The 27,211-nt window shown below is 41.6% G+C and overlaps 1 protein-coding gene and 1 pseudogene across 1 annotated transcript; one reads left to right on the top strand and one right to left on the bottom strand.

Moving 5' to 3' along the window:
* Window positions 1-1,560: 1,560 nt before the first annotated feature.
* On the bottom strand, window positions 1,561-11,059 carry prdm2b (PR domain containing 2, with ZNF domain b). The gene is made up of 4 exons (XM_068315906.1): window positions 10,960-11,059; window positions 8,450-8,554; window positions 3,824-8,301; window positions 1,561-3,187 (listed from the first exon to the last, which is right to left on the bottom strand). The coding sequence occupies exons 2-4, from the start codon at window positions 8,466-8,468 to the stop codon at window positions 3,170-3,172; spliced, it is 4,515 nt and encodes a 1,504-aa protein (XP_068172007.1). The 5' UTR covers window positions 8,469-8,554; window positions 10,960-11,059; the 3' UTR covers window positions 1,561-3,169.
* A 12,366-nt stretch (window positions 11,060-23,425) lies between these two features.
* On the top strand, window positions 23,426-25,200 carry LOC137594981 (uncharacterized; annotated as a pseudogene).
* The last annotated feature ends 2,011 nt before the right edge of the window (window positions 25,201-27,211 follow it).

Below are 27,211 nucleotides of genomic sequence, written 5' to 3'. Positions count from 1 at the left end.
TTCTTTCTGGGTCCTTTGGCTTCATGCAGTTTAGGTGAACTGGTAACACCAAATTGTCCAAAAATGTTCGTACGAGAGGATATTTGTCTTTTGTGTAACCCTGCAATGAGCTGGCATCTTGTCTGGGGTGTATTTCACCTCTCACCCATTGCCAGCTAGGTTCTAGCAGATCCGTGATCTGCAAGGTGGACAAGCAGGCGAGACGGGACAATTGAAATTTTCACAATAAACTGGATGGATGAATGGATGGATGGCTAAATGGATGGACCTCCTCTACAAACACTTCCTGTAGCAGAGGTCTCCTGCTTTTTTTTTTCAATTTCTTGGAGGGCTTTACTTTAAAGCCATTTAAAACTGGTATTAATGTATTTTAGCTGTTTCATTTTAAATATAACTACTTCTTGAGTATTCAAAATAAGTTTTGTAATTTTTTTAATTTATTTAAAGGGTTACTTAAAATACTTTCCTCCTTATAGTGATGTGCTATATCAGTATAGGTTGAAACAGTGATGCAGCTTTGTTTGTTCCTTAATGGGGTTTTACAAATTTTGTAATAAAAGCCTAATTCATTTTCATGCTACCAGAGTATTGCAAAATAATTAATGTTAAATTCTGATATTAAAATAATCAGGAACAATAACAAAGGAATGGATTAAAAACAGTAGCTTCAATAGTAGGAGTATAGACCCTATCACTTTGAACCCATCAGTGTGTTACTGTAGTGACCCCAACCTCTTGCCCTTCATTCAACATGGCAGTGCTGCTTTGTGAGTCTGTGGACAGCATTCAAGTTGTCGCGTTGCTGCTTCAGTGAGACATCACTGCTGGCCAGTCCACAACTGTGACTTCCTAATCTTTTGCAGATAAAAGAGGAGTATGCCTTCATGTCTCTTGACTGTGAACTAGAAGGAACGGTGACGTTTAGACCCCACCGAGGCCAAACACTGCTGTGGGTCTGTTAAGCCTACATGATTCATGACCCACTTGCTCCACTTTGGTGTCCTAGGCTCAGTGGTTTTCCAGGATTATGGCAAAAGTCAAAAATTATAAATCTTACAATATCAAATGGACGACCACTTCAACAGGAAACATCGACTGCTCGTCTGATGAGGACATGACAGCTTGAATAATAACATTACATAGTAAATGACCTATTGATTGAAAGACAGCACTGTACTGATTACTAGAGCCACTCATCAATTCAGGAACTTCTTCACTATAAGCCAAACAAAGCGAGGCTTTGTTTAGCTTGAACTAGCACATTGTCAATAACCACAGTCAAGAGTCTATCTAATGGGATTAACACTTAACACAGAAATGTTCTCGTCAGATCGAGTTGATCCCTGGTCAGCTGTAGGTGAAGACGACACCTCGTTAATCTATCGGTAAAACACGACCATGTAGAAACACAATACACATTCAGTCCTGAACTCTGAAACATTCCCACCTTCTCTCATTCACTTTTTTCATCCCATCCATTTAAACACATACTTCAGAGTAAGGCACTGTATTAGTAAAATTGTGAATCAATATAAAGGACAGCCTTTTTCACAAATTGAAAAATCTTTTATTATGTCAATTACAGCAAAGTCTTATTTGAGGTCATTTGGAATTTTTGTCTTTGTTCATCCTTAAATGTCATCTTGATGTTGAAAGGCGAAAAAAATAAAAATTAGTATTTCTCATGGAAATATAAATTAGCTTCTAATCAAGTCATTCAATTTACTTTCTATAACATGCTACAGGCTCTGAAGCGCTGCCTGCTACGTCTCATACGGGTGGATGTGGGCCAAGAATGAATATGGCTGGGATTCAGCTCTTCATGGGCGTTCTTCCTACATGTATCAGTTCAAAAACAAAACAACATTCTTACTACATGTATCAGTTCAAAAACAAAGATGTCTTTGTATTCGACAAAAAAATCTTTTGCTGCTGTTTTCTATGGCATGGATTTTCGGGGGGGGAAAAAATCATGAATCACCTTTTTCACAAATCCATTCAAAACAGACAAAATACAAACACTGCTCTGTTCATTTTCAGGATTAAGAATTTTGGCATGTAAAGGTTGGTTCAGTGTCATGTCTTAGACCACATGCACAATATAACATGCACAACCAATATAAAGACTTCCAGGCAGGAAAAAGTTGTAAATTAATGTTTTGCATTAATTTACCAGTGTCTGCAAAGTGTAACAGACCTGAATACATTCAGTTATTTACTTTTTATTGCGCCAATCCACTGATCCAGCTAGAAATATTGTTAAAGTGCTGTAAGAACACTGGGGTTGAACGGGTTGATATTACAAATTATTTTCAAGACTAACATTTTAAGGAGAATACACATAATTCCCATTATTTTACAACTGGAATTATCTGCTAATGTGAGAAACAAACAAAAAAAGACTGCAAATGCAAGTATAAACATGAGACATACTTGAGATTTAAACCGAAGGAATAGCTGTCAGGCTGCACATCCAACCATAAGCATACACATACTTAGCACACACATATACAGTGTTCCTGAGGACCAATTGTTGCAGTCAACTACTGCCATTTTCATTTTTGTTTCCCAAACAAAAATATGCTAATAAGATATAATCTACAATATTGTGACTACAGAATTTTAAATCATACAAACTTCAGCAAATCAGGTACAAACTGAAGTGCCTGATGGGAGAACCAGACAATGGCCTAATCTAGTTTATACTCTATTTAGCACATGCATTAAGAGACCTTGGAAACATCCAAAAATTCTAAAACAACCAAATGGGGAAATACAGAAAAGAAAAAAACCCTAACTGATACATGATTGCCATTTGCAATAGATCAGCGTCCAAAAATTACAGAGCCCTATTGTTACTGTTTTGGGTCAAGTAATGACTCATTTTGTATATATTAATTCATTGTCATTTACAGTCTCTTTATTTTGAATTTTTTTTGCAAGGCTGGCTACAAGTCGAGGCTCAGTTCAGTTTATAATACAGACGGAAGATAAAGAGAAATCCCTCCTTAAATCCAGCAAAAAGGCAGTTGAGATAAACAGACTTCACTTATTTTGAGTCCAACACAGAGATCCACCAGTCCAGTCAGTGCCTTGTAGAGTCCGGAGCTTTGCATGACAGGTGAGCAACATAGTCCGAAAGGAAAGGGCTCAATAAAGTCCACATGGCTCACTTCATCAGCACATCCTGGAGAAATAAGACAGAGGTGGATTACACAGAGGTGAATGAAGCCTCTGATGACCGACAGGAAACTCTTTTAAAACATAAAAATCATGTGATTAATTTTATCTTAACATTTTTAACATTGTGGCATTTTAGAGACGTTACTTTGGCCTGTGTGAAACCGTAATTATATTTCAGATTTAACTAATTCTGACAAAGAAACACACAATCTTTTAAAGATGTGTCACTGCATTCTTTTCTTTTGCTTTTCATGAGTTAAGAAAAACAATCCTGCTCTTGTCTTTGAGGCACTGGTGTATTTTTAAATTGTATATTCTAGTCAAGTGGTTGAATTTTCAATTTTTGTTTATTACAAAACAGCCAAATTAGTGTTTGTGCTAAATTTTGTTTAAGAAAGAAACTTTGCAAAACATTTTCAAGTTTGAAAAAATTGTACCGTGTTGGTGGACAACCTATAATTACTGCACTGAAGTTGCCTCAAACATTCAACAAACTTTGGCAAACCTGTGCTTCCTCCTCTTGTCACCCATCAGTTGGGTGAACTGAACACAATCTTCATAAACTAATAACAGCAAAAAAAGGATTTTTCTAGCACCAATGAAGACATAGCACCTCATCAACGGTAGGGGGGGGTCTCACCTGAGTTTCGTTTGGCTCATTGAGTGGTGGCTCCTCAGTTTTCACCTCAGTAGGAGGAGCTGTGTAGGCCATCTGTAGGCTCCTGGTGACGGGGCCACCCACTCGGTCCCTCGCTCTGAGGGAGAACCTCTCCTCTTTCTTCACCTGTTGGGGTGGCGACTTGGCCTCTGCTAATCTCTTGGGTGCTGCCTCTTTGCCCATACGTTGCATCCTACCGGCTGGTCGTTGTTGTGCAGTGTCACTTGGAGTGTCTGAGGCTGACGGGGTGGGAGGCAGAGTCTGTAATTGACCCTTCTTTGTTTTTTTGCTCGTGGAAACTTGCGCTGGGAACAAGGCGGACCTCTTTAACCGGCCCGGCGCCGCTTTGCCTTTGCTTTGCTGTGAGGGTTCAGGGTCTGCTGCTCCAGAGCTGCGAGCTCGGGTCTTTCCCAGGGGCTTTGGCTCCATCTCTGACGGCGGTATTTCAAAATCCAAGCTTTTCTTCCTGTAACCTCTGCTTCTATCCGTCTCTTTTTTCACTTCCAGACTTTTTTTGTCTTTTTTAACAGCAGGCTTCATGGGACAGCTGACTGCCATGTGTTTATTGAGACTAGCAGGGTAAGTAAACTCGCGACTGCAGTGGGGGCAAACGTTAGATGGCACCGCCTCTTCGACCTTGACAGAACCCTTCTTTGCAAAAGTGGCAGTTCTGTTTTTCTGTGAAATTGCCTTTTGGACAAGCTGATTTTTCTTCTTGCTAAGGGCACTCATTTTTGTTTTTCCTGGATCTTGGTTGAAGTTGAGTCTCTTTGGCTGACCCATTCTACGGAAAGCACTCTGACCTACAGCGGCTGCAGAGGGTGACACCACTCCGTTTGGATTCTTCACTATTTGTTTGAGGGATATGGGGTTTTTCTTCGGAGTGTAACGCTTCTTATCACTTGCTGTTGCGCAGGCCAAAATGTGCTGGTGCAGTTCAGGCATGTTGTCAAAGCTGTTACCGCACTTGGTGCAGCGAATAGCAGTGCTGAACGTTTGTGGTATGTTGTGAGTTGTGAAGTTAGTAGCCGAGGCCACTGAGCCGGCATGTGAACGGCTATGATAAGGAAACGGGGGAGGTTTGTAGCTGGGGTAGTGTTGATTAATGCCCAGGCGGACATCTGGGCCTTTGGGTTTGGATCCCTCAGACGCCATGATCTTTATTGTAGTGTACAGCTCCTCATTAGGATCCTCTGTGTGGTCACCATTAACATCAGGTTCTTCTTTCTCTACGTTTGAGTCACCGTGTGAAGCCGTCTCAGGCGTTCTCTCTGCTGCCGGTGAGGAGGGGCTGCTCTCGTCTTTGACTCTGGATGAATCGGTGTAGTTCTGTGGCCTCAGCTTGCCGCTCTCTACAGCAGTGTGTGAACACGTCTCATTGGGATGCAGGTCTTTCTGGTGCTGCTCGAGGTTACAAAGAAATGCAAACTCCTTGGAACACACAGAACACACAAAGATACTGCCAACTCCGTGTAGTGTTGTCCGGTGAGTCAGCAGGGCCGGGGCGTTACCGAACAGCTGCACACAAAACTCACACTTGAAGGGCCAATCAGAAGCGTGCTCTGTGATGTGCCCGCTGAGCTCCTTGATGGAGCTGAACGGCTGCTCGCAGACGTTACACACAAACGTCTTGCAATACGTCAAGTCGACCTCCTCCACCTCAGAGGTTTTATCGGATGGTTGATCAGGAGCTGTGGGTTGAGGTAAAGACTCGGCGCCGTCCTGAGGCGTGTGATTCATGGCTGACAGCTCTTCTGTGCACTGCTGAGGTTCTTCTTTTATTTTGGTCTGAGGGAAAGACGGTGAATCCAGTGACTGGAGTGGATCGAGTGATGTAAGCGGAGGAGGTAATGAGGAAGATGAGGACTCCGACTGGAATGAGAGACTATTGAGAGGTTTCTCTATTATGTGGCTCGCTTTGCTGTTCTGATTGTTACTAGGTGTGGTGAGGGAACTATCTTCAGGCGGGGGAAGCTCCACTGATGCCACCTCAGAAGGGCTTGAACAGACAGAGAAATCGACTGGATCATCAACGGGAGTCTTCGGTGAATCGAGTGGCACGAGGACGTGGTTCTCCTCCTCGTCGTTATTTTCTTCAACAGAAGAAAACTCCTTCGAAGTCGGAGACTTGGGTTCTACCGACCTTGGAGACATTTTCGGCGAGAGAACAGGAAGTGGTCTCAGACCAGACGAGTCTGAAGGCTGAGAGAGAGGAGAGCTAGGCATTGTTGGTGGAGAGGGTATGGTGGGTAGGACGGGGGGAGGCGGTGTTGGGGAGGTCACACTGGAGGCAGTTGGGGAAGAAGGGTTCATGGTGACGGGGGTCAGAGATGGTGGAGACGGGTGCGTAGATTCTGATGCAATGTTTGGAGATAGAGAATGAAAACTATTCCGGTTCACCAAAGCAGAAGGACCCTCCTCCACCGACATCGGCAGACCTACATACTCGTTCATCAGCACCTTTTCCAGCATGCTAGTGTTTGGTTTTCTCTTTTTTATCAATGGCTGTGTAGCTGGAAGTCCCTTTAGTTCAGGCTCAACGTTGCTTTTTCGATGTAAACTTAAATCCAGAGCAGAATCCCCGAGCACATTGCTGAAGCTATCGCTCCTCCTGACAGAGTACGACAGATCCAAGGGCTGCTGGTTACAAGAGTTTCCACCGCTATTTGAAGAACTCTGGCTATGCATACCGTTTCCAGAAACGGTGAAGTTGTCTCCATCGTCCTTGTCCTGTAGGCTCCCAGTGGGCGATACGCTGCAGCTCTCTAACTTTGGCACCTTGAGGGCGTAGGGACTCAATGTCTCTGCTTTGCAGCTTTCTGCTTTACACGCAGGACTGAGCTGAGGGGATGATGGGGGGGAGGCTGTTCTTCTCTTAAACCTGCTCGAAGCCCCCGGCAGCGGCGTGACTGACAGCGGTGAGGCCAGTTTCTGGCTTTCTGCTATCACAGCAATGGTGGATTTCTGAATGTCTTGCGTCTGAAGGAGCTGTTTGAGCTTTGGTGAGAGATAAACGGTTTTCTCTCGCTGAAACGCAGACGAATCCGCCGCTTGTTGGTAAATTCCCCGTAATAACAAGTTAGATGAAGAAGATGAAGAGGATGATGACGAGGCTGTTTCGGTCTCCACTTTAAGGCTCGGAACCAGCGGGGGTGTGGTCGTTCTTCTTTTGGTTGCTGGTTGACCGATGCTGCACATTTGCTTTGCGGTACTTGTTCTGCCCTCCATCTTCAGCGCCTGGCTGATCTGATTTGTGCTGATGATGATGGGATCCAGACCAAACAGCGCCGCGGACCTGGAGTCCACCTCGATCACCTCGCAGCTGCTCACCGAACTGGTGGACACAATCTTGCCGTCGATGAAGAAGCTCAGATTCTCAGAGATGTTTTTGGATATGTCGACCGTGTAACTGTCCCTGTCGGCTTCGTCCTCCGTGTCGGCGCTGGGCACGTAGACGGGCGGGGGGCTGGCGCTGGGGGATTCACCTGGCTGCTGCTGCTGAGCTGATGTCTCTTGCAGCAGCATGCCTTTCCGACGAACTCCTTTTGGTAACAAATGCCGCTCGTGTATTCTGCGCTGGTGTCTGCGCATATTGGTGTGTGTACCAAAGGCTTTATTACAGTACTTGCAGGGATGGAGTTCCTTAGATTCTCCATTTTCATCCATCATAAAAGGACGGTCGGCGTGAGGCCCCGACTCCTTTCTCTGCATCTCAGAGTGGTGCAGAGACCCTCCTGTAAACTGGGACCCTATGGCTATATAATGACTAGTTGGGCTGGTGCAGTCTGGACTTGAACCATCGGTCTGCGCTGCAGGACTGTGGAGGCTGGCGGTTCCAGCCAGAGAACCAGGCCGTTTCTTAGGCCCGCTCTCGTGCCTTCTCTCGTGCCGCCGCCGCCCCACCTGTGAGCCAAACGCTTTGCTGCAGTACCGACACTTGAACAGTTGTGTTTGCTGGTTAGTGATGGCGTGGATGTGGTTATGACGTTCTAGACCTTGTCTGGTGGAAAAACGGCGCTCACAGTGCTGACAGGGGTATGACTCGCCCTGGGCGTCACACTCTGTGTCGCCGTCTGGATCATGGTCGAGGTCGGGATCCGGATCCGGATCAGGATCGACCTCCAGCTCCTGCTCTGCACGCGTGGACTTTTCTGGTGAATCATTATGGGTTTGTTCACCACAAGGCAGCGATGAGCCAGCCTGATCAGTGTGCACAGAATCAGACGCAGGTGAATGCTGAGCAGTTTGCTGCTGTACTTCACTCATTTCTTCCATATCATCAGCATCTTCCTCCTCTTCCTCCTCATCCTCCTCTTCATCCTCCTCAACATTTTCTCCATCTGCCATCAAGGTTGAATTGTTCTCCACATTGATAAAGCCAGTAATTTCAATGGAATGGGTTTTTTGAATTTCCAGCAAGGGCTCCAGCGTTGACGGTGTTTCATCCTCCCCAGTCAGACCTGAACAACAGTAAACAGGAGCGCCAAGGCGAGCCTTTTTATTCAGATAATTAAGCGACCCTGAGTTAACAACTGCCATGCCACTTAAGAACACCTAAAAATTGTCCATGAAAGACTAAAAAGTATGAACTAAAATAGGTGAACCTACCTTTCTCCCCATCCCACATCTCCTTGACAGTTGGTTTTGTTTTACTCGCTTTCTTGAATCCACCCAAACCAGCCTGTCTGGCTCGCTCCAGGAGCTTTCTTCTGGCTGCACAATGTAAAAACAACACATGCATCAACCACACGTTTAAAAAAAAAACCAAACATATAAAAACACAAAATTTTACATTTTGGGGGGGCTAGGAAGGTTTTCCTCAGATATTCATTAAGTAGAATAATTTAAGGATACAACCATAAAAGTGACAAATCCTTTTACAGCCACTGATATCTAAGATGTTTCTTTAGTGTTTATTTATGTAGCCCGAAGCCCATTTGGCCAACAAATGGGCTTCGGGCTCATTATTTCTCCAAAGACATTCTAGAAAGTTTTCTGGAGGTATGCTAAGTTGAATAATGTGACTTTTGAAATATCTCTAGTAAGCAATAAACTTGTACATATTAACAATTATTCTTACCTTACAATTTGAATAACACTTACAAACCGATTTTGGCTGTCACCTCAAATACTTGAATTTCAAAAATAAAAAATATTAAGCAATTACTTTAAAAAGATCAACCTCGTGGCCTCTCCCTCAACAGTGTCAAGCTGTCTTCAGTATTGTGCGCTTTTCTGCCTGCATAGTTTAAATAGATAATTGAGTAAAACCAGTCTGATAATAACATGCCCCTCTTTTGAATTTAAAAGTCTTATCTGATTCACGAGGGTTTTCAGGCACCTCCTCATCACTAGTGTGTCAACAAAGTCACCTGACCTTCCTCCAAAGCTCAATTCATGGAAACAACACATGGTACAGGTCAGTCCTCCGCCCAGCACATCACAGGCTTTCTGCTAAACCAACAGCAGCACCACAGCATGTGTCAAGACATTTAGTTCACTGTCCTACCGCATTAACAGCACACAGCCACTGGCGTTTTCTGATAGTTTTTTTTTAAGTCACTATGCAAACACGCCAACACTGACGTTCTTCAGTCAGTTAACATGCGTGATGTTTGATATTGAAATAAAGCAAGCTGTTGGGCTGACTTTAAAGCACAGTATAGTGCAAAAGTGAATTATTATTCTACAGCACAGATATAAAGGCTAGGGCCCACAGGTCGAGGAATCACATGGAAAAATCTTACATTCTTACAACAAATGAAACAAAAACCAACTAAAAAAACAAGCCTATAAAATTAAAGATGAGTACAGAAACTTTCTGCATGCTGTCGATATTTAATTCCTGATTTAATTACTTTTAAAGCAACAGTCTTGACTTTCTAAACTGCATTTCGTGAGCATCTAAATAAGATGACTTACTTACACAGATCTATGTTATTACACTACAGTATATCATTCTGCAGAATTTCTCTACCGTGCATTACAACACACTCATCAACATCTCTTGTTCCTGACTGAGCTTCTTGTCTGAAGACGCACAAAGAATCAAAAACAAACCAAAACAGACCAGATCAGACAGAAAAACACATGAATATTAATATATATCTCTAACACATCATGTTCTCTTCATGGGCCTGCATTGAATTAACACCAAACAAACCGTGAGGGGGGGAAAAAAACAAAACGTCCAAAGTTCATGTGGATGAATGATCCCGTGAAATAACCTGCCAAAAAGGTCGATCGTGACAACTCATCTACTGATTGATCACATTTCAGGGTTCGTGTATTTGGAAATAATTGTATTTTAGTTATTTTTGGTTGAACGTGTTTTGTTTTGAAGTGATTACTTTTAGCGCGATCAAAGCAGGCTATAGGATTAACCACAGCTACAGGAGTCACTGCTGACATGTTCACTCTATTGTCGCCTTATCGATCTGATCAGTTTAATTCTTTCGATATCTTGTCAATATTTCCCTCACGCAGCTCCATCGGAGTTCAGCCCTAGCTTCTAGCCTCATGCTAGCGTTCACACCAGTCTGGCAACTCGATGAACTGGTTCTTCTAGACCCACAAACACATGAAAGCTGTTTGTTCCCCTCTCCAGCAGGCATTAACAGATATATTTTGGGTTGTTATCCGGTACCGGCGCTCCGGTTCGGCTCCGGTCGGGTACGGAGGTGCGGCTGGTGAGCTAAGCTGCTAGGCCATCACCAAGTCGGGGCTCGGCGATGGATGAATTCACGCTGTAACAACTCAGAAGGTCACATCCTCGACACCGTCAGGACCCGAAGGGGGAAAAAGCTGCTACAAAGTTCTCGATGTCCTCCTTTAGCAGCTAAACGTCGCCTGGTAAAGCTCACCGGAGCGGATTTAGCCCCAGTCGTGCCGGCAGCAGCGACTTCTACACCGGGAATGAAAGTAGCGAAAAGCAGCACACATCGCAGGCGTGAGCGTTAGCCCCGCTAGCCGCCGTCACCGCAGCTAACCGCACACAAGTTCGACCGAGCGGCGAGCAAATCGCTCCGTGGGTCCCGCAGCCCGGCCCGAAGGGCTCCGACACGTCGGGGATGGAGTCCGAGCAGCGGCGTCCTCTTTAGTCGGGAGTTAGGCCTCACCTCGCTTCGCCCTGGCGGAGTTTTTCCTGCTCAGGCTGCTGGCTCTTTCTTCCTCCAGCGCAGCTGCTACCTCGGGGTTGTCTTCCACCGTGTTCCACACCAGCAGCTCCTCTCCCGGCCCGATAGGCTGCAGCGAGGAGACGAGAGCCAGCCGGCCAATCACAGCCCGGCTTGCTCACGACGTGTGTGTGTGTGTGTGTGTGTGTGTGTGTGTCCACCCGCAGCGCATCTGTCCTGAAGGTTAGGGGGTCTGGAGTGTGTTAACTTCAGGCTGGACGACACCCATTGGGAGCAGACATTCCTGTTCAATGTTAAACTACGACTCTTTATTTTACTCTATCCCTAAATTATATTCTCGTTCTTAGTTTTTGTTCTTCTTCTCAACTAGTTTGTTTGCACGTCTTAAGTCCTGCTGCGACGTGTGAATTTCCCAGCTTGGGATCAATAAAGTCTGTCTGTCTATCATACAATGACTATAATGGTTCCACTCTTCTTCACATCACAATCATTTCAGTAAACCATATGTGTCAAATTGAAGGCCCAGGTGCCAAATGTGGCTCTCCACATCAATTTATGTGGCCCGTGCAAGCAAAAAGGTCAGTGTCCAAAATTAGATTTAAAAAATGAACTTTGACCAAACACTTTCATTGACAATGCAGTAATTAAGCCCCAACGTTTTGAAAAAAGTTAATATTTGATGTTATTTTTCTTTATTCTCTTGGATAGTTTGATCTCTGATGGATGGAGTTTTGTGGGTTTCATAACTTGACAAATTGAAAGGATTTATGTGCTAGCAGAGAAACAAAAAACCCTATTTTTTCTGTAAACTAATGTTTGTAACTTGAATTAGTAATAAATTCAGAGTTATTTAACATTAAGGAGTAGGTACATTTATTTTACATTACATTGAGTTACATTTAGTCACATTTATTAGTTACATCTGGCCCTTTGAGGACAGCCATTATGTTGATGTGGCCTTCGGTGAATATGAGTTTGACACCCCTGCAGTAAACCGATGCCTGGATTCTCTTTATTAGATAGTTTTAATTAGTTTTGGGTCTAATTCGATTCTTAAACTGCAGCACAAACACAACAATAACAAACAGAACTGGTATAAGTCCTGTAATCAGTAACTAGAAAGTAAATGCCTTCATCAATGCCATCATCACAAGAACCTGAACAATCAGAAAAGGCTTCGGCGTATGACAGCATCATTTCTAAGAGTGTTCCATTTTGTATTGCAGTGAATGTTGTCTTACTCCATGCAGACCACACACACAGGGGTGGGCAATTGATTTTTACAAAAGGCCACATTAGAAACCTGAATTGTGTCACAGGGCCGCACCAAAAATAACTTGAATTTAAGTCAGCTCACATTTCTTCCATTGCAAATACATTAACTACTGCATTTTGAATAGCTGTTACTGATAACTGGAAGAATAAAACACTGTAACTAGTTATATTAGGCTTTTTGAAATTTTGGTGTTTAATTTCTGTAATTTGTGTGTAATTTATCATTGGCCTCACACTCTATGCAGCTTTTTTTTTTTACTCTGGAAACCTACTGTTTTCATTTACAGTCTTTTCTGAGGCTTCCTCTTTTAATTTGGCTATTATTATCATTTTCATAATGTTGCCAAAATATTTAGCTGAGTTATTACTTTCAGAGCTGACAAAATGTCAAAGGGATCCTGAATCCTCATCCATAAGTAAATTATCTTAAAAGCCTGGTCAGCTCTTTCTTCCTTAACCCAAGATCCACAATGTGGGCAATCACATAATATCTATCTTTCATTGACAGATACAGTAATATAGGCGGGGGCAGGGGATGAATCAAGTTCAAAATAACAAGTAAACCACTAAGAGAAATAAGTACAAATAATAAAATATTCACTTTTGATTTCGGTGTAAATTTGATGATGTCTATCACTGATCCACACACCTTTATTGCATTTTAGTGTCCTTGGTTATCTTGGTTATGGGACCTATCAGCTACATGAGGCGGGTTTGACTCACCTTCAAAACTTTATAGTAAATAGCTCTGTTAATCTCCAGAGGAAACAGATTCTGCTCTTGGCTGGAGCGAGCCCAGTTCACGTATCGCAGCCAATTTCCCTTCGTGGGGTCTGTGGCATCAACACACATCCAGCCCTGTGTGGGGAAATAAACCTACGGGGTAGAAGAAAACTGAATAAAATTGAGAATTTATGTACAAACACACACGCGCGTGTGCACACACACACACACACACGGTTTCAATTACAAAACAATGTTTTGTAGGATCTATAATGAATGTGAGTACAAACTTTACAAGCACACAACTGCAGGTAATACCTGTATTCTCTTTATGAAATCACACAACATCAAAAACATGACCACGTGGATCAGCCTCATAGCACCACCTCCACACACATCCAACTATAAATGGTTAATACAAAACATTTAATGAATGTCGATGTAATGAACCAGCTGAGAAATGTTGTTTTTACAGTGAATCATCGCAAGGAAGATGAAGAAAACTATTTCTGACACAGAACTCATAACGCTTGGTGGTCATGAGGAGGAACATCTAGCAGTCACAAGGTGGATGACGTCTGTGCAGAAATCAGAAATGAGCGTCACCACAGCGTGTTCGGAGTTTGTATCCTCCATCGAGGGATAACATTTCTAGGATCACTGATGAGATTTATTTGAGGACATCATTTTTTCACACCAGATTGTGATTGTGGAGCAGACATTACTCACTACGATCACAACTAAAAACACTACTGGTGTGGAGATGCTCATGAGACTGATGATGTTCTGACATCTTGTCAGTAAAATCTGAATGCAGTTTACCACTTCACCATCTTAAAATATTGATATGGATGGGTCAGTCTTTGTACAGGTGAACACATCCCATTATTTTTGTGCTTACGCTACATTTCAAGTCAGAAGCCTGAACAGGAGACAGAACCAGAAACCCTCAGCAAACTATTTTCTCATTGCAATGCAGCAACAAACGCTTTTTAATTTTCCTACAAATCCAGAAAAAGACGTTGTTTTAATCCATCCTTCAAGAAGAAATGTTGTGGTGAAATATATTTATAGAGCTGTAGATGCTACACAATAGCAGGAGAATGTAGTTGGGGTAGATTGTGACTTACAGTGACTGGCGGTGTTCCAGGGCTGCTGTGACCTACCTCCCACATGTAGACGTTACTCTTCACCTGACACCTTTTCTTCCTGTCTCCAACAAACGGGCCAAACCTCTTGCCTTTAGGAATGACCTTATTGGCCCAGACACCTTAAAACAAGAAAGTTTCCCTTAATATTATATACTATTTCATTTATTTACAGGGATTTGGGGAAATTCAGAGATTTGCCCAAAACCACGGAATTTTACATGGTCTAAATCTAAAATATGCACCCTTCATAATGTGATGTCATTTATAAAACTAAAGATGGTCTGAAAGTGTGTGCATTTTCTTTCTATAGGAGCATTCTTCTTCTTTGCCTACTGTACAGAACAAATCTATCTAATCAGGCAATATGTGACTGTTTCCAATGTTTTTGTTTGACAGAGATCAAGGTGATGAACATCATTGTATTATTTAGTTTGTGGGTTGTGAGAGTTATAGAGAGAGTATGCACACCCCAAGATGGTAAATCTAGGAGCTCAAACTCGAAGACAATCAAAAGGTTCATAACTTTTGCTAAGTTTGTTAAAATAATAGCAACAACAATGAATGAACATTGAAATAGCTTTCATCGTAGGCTTGTCAGAACACAATGTGAAGACGTTGTGTAATCAACAACATTTGTTTGTTCGTCTGTAAAATCAGTTGTCAAAACATTTTGAAAGACGGAACTTCTGTTTTCACCCATTGGCATCATGATTAAAAAAAAAAAAAAAAAACTTCTACAAAAAACGCCCAGGAACAAACAGTTCCTGGGTGACCTGGAACTGGAAACGACTGTTTCCAGTTCCAGGTCACAATCTGGTCTGTAGATACTGTAATATAACAACTAACGTCATCACTTCACTGGAGTGTGTGTGTTGTGTCCTGGGTGCAATCTTACAAAAAAAACCCACATCTCCTTACAGTCATACCTAATGGAATGAATATATGCTAGCACTTCTTTCAGAGTCCTGCTGATGAACCCTTGATAGAGAACTTCGTCTTAAAAACGGTTTTCTCACTGTTTAGATTTTGGGAGCGATGTTATCTGGGGAGGTATGCGTTCTTTTTAGTTAATTTCTTACTATTTTGATCGTTATTGTTTCAGCTCCACGTTCTACACTACTGCAGCATGAGCACACGGCAATAATGGAAGCCTAAAACATTAGTGTTTATCTGGCTTTGGAGATATTTCAGTTGATCTGATGCAAAGTACAAACACTTAAAGTTCTTTCATGGACAACTATCATTGAAATCTGCTCGTGTTTACATGTTTGGACGGCTGTAAAAAGTGATCAACATTAACTGAAGACCTAAAGTTGTCCATTTTCCAACACAGCTTTGGTTGTGATCAACCATCACAGGACGCTGGAAGTCACACTGATGAATGTGAAATCAACAAGTCTGTGGTTTATAAAAATGATCTTATCTACACCAAATGGACACACGTGTTCTCACCAACACGGCTCTCATTTACAGCAGAAGGTCGAAGACTCAAACAGTCGGGCAAGTCATTCCACATGTGAGCTGGAATCTCATCTAAAGTTTCAACCGACCCTCCGGTAATGGCCATGATCTACAAGACAAGAAAAAATAGAGACCATCAAATTACAATTCATCAAAACCTTGTGAAAGTATAAAAAATATAACAATACAAGGTATGTTCACAATTTCATTCTGAATTACTTTAAAGATTTTTCCATACATGACAATTGATATAAATAAACATTTATATCTTGATGAATAAATTGGAACCGTGGTTTCTCACACGTTTCCGTGACAGACTCTTCAGCCTGAGCAACTTTCTTTTTGTCCCACATCCAGTCTGAACATTTGTTCAGGAGCACAAAGAACTGACCCCCACGTTTAGTGGCCTCCCCATCACAATCAATGCCTTCACAATACACTCATCCATGTTTACTGCGCGGACTTTAAAATGAGATCTTAGTAGAATTAAAGTCTCGACCGCTTTGATTTAAACACCATCTTATATTCTGTCATCACAGATGCGTGGCAAAGCGAGACAATGGCCAAAGCTTCCTGTGTGGCTGCGTGACGCTCAAGCTCAAATTACGGATGAAATTCGTGAACTTTCTACAGACCTGGATCATTTAATTGATTCGAGGCTTTCTCTCACAATGATCCGCAGCTGCCGGAGTTGTGATCAGACATTTTTAAATCCCCCTTCTAACTCAAGTTCACGCAACAAATGGTGAGATCACAATGAGGGGTGCGTGAAGCAGACTGCACACTCTTCATCCAACACACACAAAAAAAAAAAGTTGACGCAGACTAATAAAATGAGCGCACATGTCAAAATGTGAAGCGCCAGGAGGATGCAGGTTATTGTTGCTCCTGCAGACGGAGTGTAGGCTCTCATTCTTCCCGATTCTAGCTGGAGGAAGAGGAGATGGGAGCTTTTTCTCCCTCATTGTTGCCTTCCGTAGGCTGGTTTCTGCCCCTTCAGCCTACTCACACTTACCTGCTTTTTTTTTTTTTTTTTTTTTTTTTAGCGGGAACGTGTGATTTTTGTGCTCTAAATGCTTTCAATCTGCTGAAAATGGCGGATGGAGGCTCAGGTCGAAAGTGTCTCCTGGAAGTCGGATCGTGGTATCTGGGAGAGGCTGCGCGCACACACGGATGGGGCCACAGAGTCGAGCAGGGCGGCGGTGGGCAGCGACGCTCCGTGCGCTCCGCTCCGTGCGCTCCGCTCCGCTCCTCCAGGCGCTGGCTCCAGCCCGGTCCACGCTGCAGCCCGACAGGAAGCCGTGCCAAATAAATACCTTTCTAGATTCATCTGTGCGCATAATGGGCCCGGAGGCTGGCACCGTCTGCGTCTCCATTAACAGCCAGGGAGAAGTTCATAACAGCAGGGAAACGCAAAATGAAGATTTATCTGGAGCAAGTTGTGTTGTTCTTTAGGTTTTATTATTGTGGGGTCACAGTGACAGAGAATGGCACTCGTTAAAGTAATTAGCTTTAAGTTAGTCTAGTTTTATCCAGCATCAAACTCACATTTTCTATAACCAGAATCGAAGGTAACAGGATTTGTTTAAATATTGATTCACGCCAAGATGAATCAGAAAGTGTAAAACATAGAACCAGTAAATGCAGGATCTGTCTCCCAGCTTTTCTAGTTGACTCTATTCAACACAGAGCTCATGCATTAGTGAATACTACATTCTTTTGCTTCAACAGTACTAAAGATTAAAAACAATTCCACAGTAGAAAACATGTCAAGAAAGCAATCATCACTCTTGACACCTCAAATTGCAAAATGTCTCTCTTCTCTTTAATTTTTCAAATTAATCTTGACACCTAGTTTTTATCCACATAATGTTGTTAGTAGCTAATTCTAGTTGTCAGACAATTATGTTTGATAATGCTCTGCCACCAACACAGCTAGGGACTAAATTAGTGTCAAGCTGATGTAACACAATAAACAGAGCGCTAGCTTTGATTTGAATGTTTTCAACTCTGCATTTACTGTTTTCAGCCCTACATTTGTCTATGTGTCTGTTCACATTCTCACCCTGTCAGGCCTTTGCCAGACCTTCAGACTTGTGCTTGGTAGTTTATTTCCACGTCAAAATAAGATCAGCTATTAGTTTAGGGGAGATCTAGTAGTTACTGGATTGACCTCACACTAAGAAAGTCCTGGATTCAGACATAATATGCAATAAAGGCAAACTGCGGCCTCTGAATTGTCTTTGACGTGAACAGTTGTTACGTCATGCTTCAAAGCGGTGATGTATTGTATTTGTCAGCGTTTGTGTGTTCGTCCGTCCATCCTTCTGTCTGTCCGTTAGTCCACCAAATATCTTCGCAACCGTTGCAGATAGAAAGATGAAACAAAATCACATTACAGTATTTTCCGCACTATAAGGCACACCTAAAAGCCTTTAATTTTCCCAAAAGCCGACAGTGCGCCTTACATATGAAAACAGTTTAAAATAGGCCATTCATTGAAGGTGCACCTTATAACCAGATGCACCTCATAATCAGATGCGCCTTAAAATCCACTGCGCCTTAGATATGAAAAAAGATTTGAGGTAGGCCATACATTGAATGTGCGCCTTATAGTCCAGTGTGCCTTATGGTGCAGAAAATAATGTACTTGTGCGGCAAAGGGATGAAAGTGATGACCTTCAGAAAACTAGGTCAAGGTCAAATTTTAGCTTTTGTACACTCAGGAACTGGATAAGATAGAAAGCGAGGGAGAAGGCCAGTGTGAGTAAGACCGCAGATTAAAGCTACTGCTTTGAACTATGAAAGTTAGCATGGGTAGGCCCCATCAACTCTGCACAGGATAAGTAGCTGCAGAACGTTTTATGTTAGAAACGTCCCTTGGCCTCCTTACTTTAATGTTGACAATAAAGGACGTGAATGTGAAAGTGTCCTACAACACGCTGAGCAAGTCAGGCATGAACCCCTGGTGCAAATGATGTGTTCATTCCCTGAAATATATCGACAATACAAAAGGGAAAGATGACTCATCTGACAAAAAATAAATATTGTGTAACCACTCATTATAAATGATAGTATTCAGCAGAACACCAGATATGTTTTGTCTTTTCAAACAGTAGATTTACTAAGTTGTCAGTGTATTTTTGTAAGAACACATTGTTAAAACACAAGGCAGTAATGCAGCAGTCCTGAACAAGTTCCACCCAACATGCAGGAAAGGTCAGTGTTTGGTTTGGATGATTTCAGATGTTCATTTAGTATGATGATCATTCTATCATGTTGTAGGCACTCAAAATATCACAATTTCAGTTTCTGTCACATGTCTGTTAATGTGTAAAATGACCAGACAGTTGTTTCTTGAAAGTATAAATTAATATCTTTTGTCTTTTGTCTAGTAGGATCAGGAAACAGGTTGTAGAACCTGAGATGTTTCAGTTTAAGGCAGCATCGCTTCCTTTTTGTCATGTTATTTGTTGTTATATTGTCCAAAATAGCACTAAAAAATAACCCCAGAATTGAAAAATAATTATTCTAATTTCTTTCATTCACGATAGAAGATAAGACGATCAAGACAGGGAGAAGGTTTCTTCTCTGGTGTCCTCATGCGTTCATGGAGGGCCTCTGCTCTCTGATAGGTCAAGCATACATTTCCTGTTTGAAATATGGTTAATGTGCGTGTTGGTGTGTCATGTGTGTTGGTGTATCACATAAAAGATATATGTTATTGGATCCCAACATGCAAAGCATGAGCATGTTCCCAGTATTGAAATACTGTGTGTGGCCACTAGAGGCCACTGTGCTCCCATTGACAGGTTGTGTCTTCAGGTTTAAGTCTGTTCTGTAGAAATGTGTGAAACCTGGTACAACAGGGCTCACAGTTGGTGTCGTGAAATCTCACAGTGGGACTGTAAATGACAGTTAAGTCCTGGCTGTAAAAACTGAGGGTGGGAATATGATATATGTGTGAGTCTGTCTGCAGTAACATTTAGCTCCCGACATATTAAACCGAGAGGAAAAGAAGATGACGTTGTCAATTATGCAATAATGTGTTGCAGAAAGTGTGAATCTGTGTGAGTTGTGCTTTTCAGCTGAAGTTTTGATTAAGGTATTATAGATTCAACCTTATTCATCATTCAAAGGATTCATTGGAAGCAGCCAGGGTTTCTTTATGATCTGCATTCTGTCAGATATGCTCTGACCCAAGATGAATGGCGTCAAACATTTCAACTACTTCTTTCATGTCTGTGGCCTCAGTAGCTCAGCTAGCTTTTGATCAGTTGTATTAATTCCTGTCCTCTTTTCATATGTGCTCGACCTTTATTGCTCCAACAGTTTCAGATTCCTCCTCCACTCCTCCACCACAGTTACTCATGTCCGTCAGACTGACGGCGATCACACGAGTGCTGCTTATCATCTGTGAGTATCAACTGAGAAATCACATGAGATTCTTCTTCTTTTTCAAAAAGCCAGACCCAATTGTTTTCCTTAAAATATTAAGGTGACCAATTCGACATGTTTTGCTTAATCTATTAATTAACAAATTAAAAAATTAATATATAGGGCAAATAATGAAGATACCCACATAATGAAGATACCCAAAATGCACCAGCAGGAGACATCATAATTGCAGTTAACAGCATAGACGTAAACACTTTTTTTAAAGATGCTAATATGAACCACAATTATCACATTAACTTTAACAAATATAAGGAGCTTGAATTAACACCAACCAGAATTTCACAAAGAAGCGAATCTCATCTTGGAAATCTCAAAATGTATGAAAACAAACGTATGGCTGTCTCTCTCTCTCAAACACACACACACACACACACACACACACACACACACACACACACACACACACACGCACGCACGCACACACACGCACACACACTCACAGAACATAATGTACAGTATGAAACACAGCATGTACGGTTCTCTTCTGTCAGACCTTTTCCAAATTATTATTATTATTATAATCACTTCCGAAGACATTAATTTGAATACTTCAGTATAAATAAGTGACGTATTAATACTGCAGTCAGGTCTGTCTGGTCTCACCCAATCAAAAATAAAGAAAAAAACATTTTATTTATTCAGCCAGTAGAAAAATAGTGTATAATATACCAGTACGATTCCTGGCTTCTGATTGGGTGAGCGGCCTACAATCCACCTCCAAACACTCGCTCACTGTTCCTATGGTGTCAGATTAGACGATATGCATCTGAAGACCTCTCTGGAATGTAGCCACAAAAGGGCACAAGCCAGTGTCTTATTGTGCTGGTCCCAAGATAAATACAGAGGGTTGTGTCAGGAAGGGCATCTGACGTAAAACTTTTTCCAAATCAAACATGTGAATCAAATCTATGACTTTCATACTGGATCGGTCGAGGCCCGGGTTAACAACGACTGCCATTAGTGCTGTTCACCTACAGGGTGCCAGACAAACAGGAGGCAGAGCTGGAGGTAGCAGATGAAGATGCTGAGGTTCTCTTTGGGAGTGACCAGGAAGGATAGGATCAGGAATGAGTACATCAGAGGGACAGCACATGTTAGAGGTTTGGGGATAAAGTCAGAGAGGCCAGACTGAGATGGTTTGGACATGTCCAGAGGAGAGACAGTGAATATATTGGTAGAAGGATGCTGAGTTTTGAACTGCCAGGCAGGAGGCCTAGAGGAAGACCAAAGAAGAGGTTTATGGATGTAATGAGGGAGGACATGAAGGTAGTTGGTGTGAGAGAAGAGAATGTAGAAGACAGGGTTATATGGAGGCAACTGATTCACTGTGGAGACCCCTGAAGGGAAAAGCCGAAAGGAAAAGAAGAAGAAGAAGATCTAAAGACATCTCTGGCCGGCTGTAAGGAGTGGCTGAGATTTCACTAATTTGCATGCAAACACTCACCCACAGTAAACATTTTCTGTTTTAGAAATAGAAAACATGTACAATAACCAACCACTATATAACAGAGAACACTGCTGAACCCCCAGAACACATCCCAACACAGGGCTCGTAGCATCAAACACATCGCCTGCAAACATGCTGGGAAACCCACTCACCTTATTCCCCAACAGTCACTGTACAAATAGTTCCAGTGAATTTTGACGATGGTTTAGTTTGTAGTTCATTCAATTATTTTCTTTGTCCCTTTTCAGTTTGAAATAGACCACCTTCGAGTTTAAGTACTGGCTCTGGTGAAAGTCTCAGTGGATTAAGTCTCAGTTTGATTCAGAACAGAAACTCAGTGAATAGAGATTGTATTTTTAATGTTAAAGTAAAACCTTCATTCAAAGTTTCTGTCAGTCAGGTTTTAAAGTTATGTTTTCAGTTAACATCAGAATAAAACTTATTTCATACATTTTAATAAGGAGAGGGCTTCTTAGTGGATTTAGGTTTATATGAGTCAACTTCTGTAATCAATGGGTAGTGCTTTCGCCACACAGAAAGGCGTTTCTCGTTTTGAGTCCTACTCTGGGCGGAGTTTGCATGTTCTCCCCGTGTCTGTGTGAGTTCTCTCTGGGTTCTCCAGCTCCCTCCCACCTCCAGAAACATGCGCTTCAGGTTAACTGGCCAGTTTCAAATTGTCCGTAGGTGTCAGTGTGTGCATGAGTGTCTGTCTATATTTGGCTCAACGGTGCACTGGTGTCGTTCCCAGAGTGTACTCTGCCTCACGCCCCCAGTCGGGGATAGGTTCCAGCTACCCCGCGACCCGCGACAGAGGAAGAAGCGGGTATGGAAAATGAATGAGTGTATGGATCGACTGAAATAATTGTATTGAGACCCTTCAGATCATCTGGGACAGATTTACTCTGTGTTCAAAGAGTCAGAACCAAGCACATTAAAGTGCCGTCTAGTTTCCGTTGAGTACCTGACGTCTGCTCAAATTGTCAAAAAACAGGTCTTGAAACGATCATGTGGAACAAACAACTTTCCCAAGAATAATAAAAAATGAATTGCTTATCTGCTTTTATATGTCTTCCTTAATGTAATATTTCTTTATTTTGTTATCCTGGTTTATTTGGTCTTTACTGCCTTTTTCTTGGAATGTTTCTGTGCTTGGATGCCTTTTCTGTCACTGTTAATGTATTATACATAGTTGTCGTATTGTTGTGTTTTGTTCTATGAATCTGTAAAGCACTTGAATTGCCTGGAGTTTCAATGGTGTAATATAAATTAACTGCTCTACTTGCTAATATTTAAAATATTATTCATATAGTGTGAGTAATTTGTTTTGTTACAATACATATAGTGTGTAATTTTATTCATAATCTGTTGATCTGACACCTCTTATGTAAAATAATGTGTTTTATTTAAAGGCCATCATTCCTGTTTCACATTTACTCTGATCATTGTCCGTCTGAACAAGTAAAAATACACACACATCATTTAAAATGAGAAACGCCTAATTCACTTGGGTGGACATTTAGTACAGAGGAGAGTTTACAGCTTTAATTTAGAACAGCATGTTCCCGTCACCTCCTTAGAAATGTTAACATATAGCTGCTACTGCAGCTTGCCAAGTGTGATTTATGGAAGGACTTCTTATGCTGCATGACAGAACCGGAAAGTGATAGGTCTACTTGACTTACAAACAGCATATAGGAGGTGCAAGCATGTATGAGCCAATCAATGAAAATGCATATGTTGTCTAATAAAGACATTTTGTGAATGAACCCAAGACAGGGCTTGAACAGGGAAGAAGATATTCTTCTGCAGCATGGAGCAGAAACTAATTTAATGATTCAGTCAGAAAGTTGGAAAGCTTACCCCACGCAATACCCAGAGTAAGCTTGCCAAGCAAGCACAGAATAGGACTGCTGTTTACCTAATACAAAATGTCATGGCCAGGTATCCAGAGAAAGATGTTAACATCCTCATGGGCAATCTTAAATGCCAAGACTGGACAAGACAACACCGGATATGAAGAAGTTATGGGAAGACACAGACTGGGCGAGATGAATGAGAACGGCAAGAGATTTGCAGACTTCTGCACAATGAACAATCTGGTCATCGGTGGCAGCATTTTCCCCCACAGAAGAATTCACAAAGCTACCTGGGTATCATTGGACCTTGTGACTGAGAACCAGATTGACCACATCTGCAAGGCCAAGAAATTCAGGAAGCCCCTACACGACATAAGGGTGAGAAGAGGAGCAGACGTCGCATCAGATCACCACCTGCTACTATCCAAGCTGAAGCTGAAGCTGAAGAAGAACTGGATGGAAACAACAACAAAGAGGCAGAAGTATAGCCTGCTGGAAGATTTTAAGATCAGAGAGGAATTCAGATTGTCTCTCACCAATAAGTACCAAGTGCTGCAGGAACTTCTTGAAAATACCATTGAGAACCAGTGGCAGAGGGTAAAAGAGACACTTTCATCTACCTGCCAAGAAGTAGTAGGCTACAAGAAGCACCAACATAAGGAGTGGATATAGACTGACACACTATGCAAGACCCAAGAGAGGAAGCAGAAGAAGGCAGCAGTGAACAACAGCAGGACAAGAGCAGCAAGACTTCAACAAGACTTCACAAAAGCCACAAAGAAGTGAAAAAGAGCGCAAGAGCAGACATTAATGAAGGCAAGTACATTAACAGTCTGGCAGAGGAGGCAGAAGAAACAGCAGCCAGTAACATTATGAAGCAGCTGTATGACTCCACCAAGAAACTGTCAGGGAAGTATAGCAGGCCTGAACAACCAGTCAGAGACAAGGAAGGAAACATCAGAGGGAACAGAGCAACCACTGCATAGATGGGTAGAGCACTTTGAAGTGCTCCTAAACAGACCAGTCTCTCCAAGTCCCCCAGACATCATCCCAGCAGACACAGACCTAAATATCAACTGCGAATAGCAGAACAGATGATGCATTGACCGCTACCTTGCGCATCATTGTCGAGCAGTCTTTAGAGTGGAACTCCTCGCTGTACATCAACTTTATCGACTACGAGAAAGCGTGGATCGCAATACCCTCTGGAAGCTGCTACGTCATTACGGAGTGCTCTTCCTTCTGACAATCGATCTGACAATGAAGACAGCAACAGCAGACAGAAAAAGCAGGATTCAATGGACACTGTTTGACCAGTTACAGGACCTGGACTTCACTGACGACTGGCACTACTTTCCCACAGACACCAGCAGATGCAGGATAAGACAACAGAGCTGGCAGCCACCTCATCACAAGTTGGCCTCAAGATTCATGAAGACCAAGATCCTTAAATCAATATAACAAGTGAGGACCCAGTCACGCTTCATGGGAGCGAGCTGGAAGAGATAGAAACCTTCACATACTTGGGCAGCATTATTGATAGACAGGGCGATCAGAGCATGAATCGGCAAAGCGAAGACAGCATACTTGCAGTTTAAGAAAATCTGGGACGCCAAAGTGGTGTCAACTTGCACAAAGATCAGGCTGTTCAACTTCTATTCAACTTCAGTACTTCTGTATGGAGACATGGAGAACTGCGAAGACCACCGCCAAGAAAGTGCAGACCTTCATCAACAGGTGCCTGAGAAGGATCCTCCAGATACACTGGCCTGACACCATCAGCAACACAGACCTGTGGCAGCGAACTGTTGTCAACAGACTATGCTCCAGGGGATGCGAGGGGTTTAGATAGATGTAGGAGGTGTGAATGCACTACAAGCATGTGTGAGCCAATCAGTGGAATGCATATGTTGTCTAATAAAAACATTTACAAGAACATTCAAGATTGTGTTAAGCAAAGTTTCCATTAACCTTAACCAACTGTTTCAAACACAGAACATGATAATCATCAGAATATTTAATAAAACTCAACGTGTAGTACACTTGGTTTTATAGATCATGACTATCATAGCTTTAACTTTATTTAAATCAGTGTTATTTATGCTAGTACACTATAAAAAATGACTCATTTATAATCATCTTAAATTAGGTCAAAATAGGTTTATGATCATATGTGGAAATGCAGAGTGGAGGAACTGTGAAAACACAATAGATAGATATAGATAGATAGATAGATAGATAGATAGATAGATAGATAGATAGATAGATAGATAGATAGATAGATAGATAGATAGATAGATAGATAGATAGATAGATAGATAGATAGATAGATAGATAGATAGATAGATAGAGAGATAGATAATTTATTAATCCCGGAGGAAATTGCACAATAGCATCATATTTTGGTTTTATTATACTTTGATGCATTTTTATGATGCAGTGGTGAAGATTAAAGGAACTGTGGAGTGTTTGACCATTAGTAGCACCGGTGATCAATACAATGGAATGTCTCTATTTGTTTTTATGTCAGCGGGACACATTAAAAACCACAACACAACACATTATTTCGAGAATTTGGGGGGAAGGGAGGACACGCAGAACCTGATAAAATCTCGCGTGGATGAAGAATCAGATTCCTACATTTATATATATTTTTATTTTTAATACTTTGCAAAAGGACTTTTTGGTTGTTGTTGTTTTTAAAAAAAAATTACATTTGATAAGCTGTGGTTTCAGTCTAATCTGCTGATCCACACGTAAAGACAAGGATAGAAATCTATTAACTGATGCGTTAGTATATATTGTAAATGGTCATTTGCAATTTTTTAGGAAAATGAAATGTATCCACAAATTTATACATAATACTTCCCAAATTACAACAAAAATTGTTTGTATACAAGAAAACACCACAAGGCACCTGTCTTTGACCCAAATACATATAAAATAGTTTGTTTGCTTCACCTCAACAAACATGACAATGTTTCATAAATATTGTCACCTCGTTACTTGCTGATATTTCTTTATTTAAGGTATGAAGAATATTAAAAGCACTTTTACGGCAGAATATTATTGCTGATATTAGTAGAGAGCCTGTCTTTCCTTCCATTTCTGAAGAAATTGTAGAATTTGAACTTTTAATAAGTAAAAAGTCCAATTCAGAGAACCTTGTTCTTCTCAGTGCTTCAAGCTACGATTGTCTTTCTCAATCTTCTTATCAGTGTCCTCCTAAAAGAGAAATAATTAATAGCAATGTATTATATAGAGTATGTCAACTGTGCTATGACAAGGAACTAAATCATTTCAAAATTAAGTATAGATTCAGACATTGTGTTGAACTTACTTGCATCTAGCGCAGTCTCTTAGATACAGCAATCCAGACAAATGCCAAGCTGATAAAAGATATCAATGTGAACAGTGCTGCACCGAGCACCGCCCCTCTGTTCACTGGAACTGGGACACCAATACTGTCATTAGTGAGATTTACACACATAATTACTGAATGCAGTGACATTTAACTTTTCTCATTGTGATCTATTAAGCAGTCATGAACATGTCTTCACAGCACTGTTGAGCCCTTTGGAGGGAGGCCCTGTCCCACTGGATATTCTGAATATAGCCCAAATGTGGCAGCGACACATTAATAAGACAGTGAAATATTAAATAAAACAACAAATTAAAAGAAGTTCAAGATTATTCTTACCAATTTTCTATCTATACTACAACTTTAAAAACTTAAATATTTGTTTTTAACATCCTGTACTGTAATAATCACCTTCCACAGGAGCAGTAATCCTGCATCTGCATCAGTAGCCATTTTCAGATTGGAAAAAAAACTGTTTTCAGGGACATTTAGTTCCATTTCA

This window comes from Antennarius striatus, chromosome 5, assembly GCF_040054535.1.
Source record: "Antennarius striatus isolate MH-2024 chromosome 5, ASM4005453v1, whole genome shotgun sequence".
Classification (NCBI taxonomy): Eukaryota; Metazoa; Chordata; class Actinopteri; order Lophiiformes; family Antennariidae; genus Antennarius; species Antennarius striatus.
The sequence above is the reverse complement of the archived record's forward strand: the minus strand, read 5'-3'. Positions and strand labels throughout refer to the sequence as shown.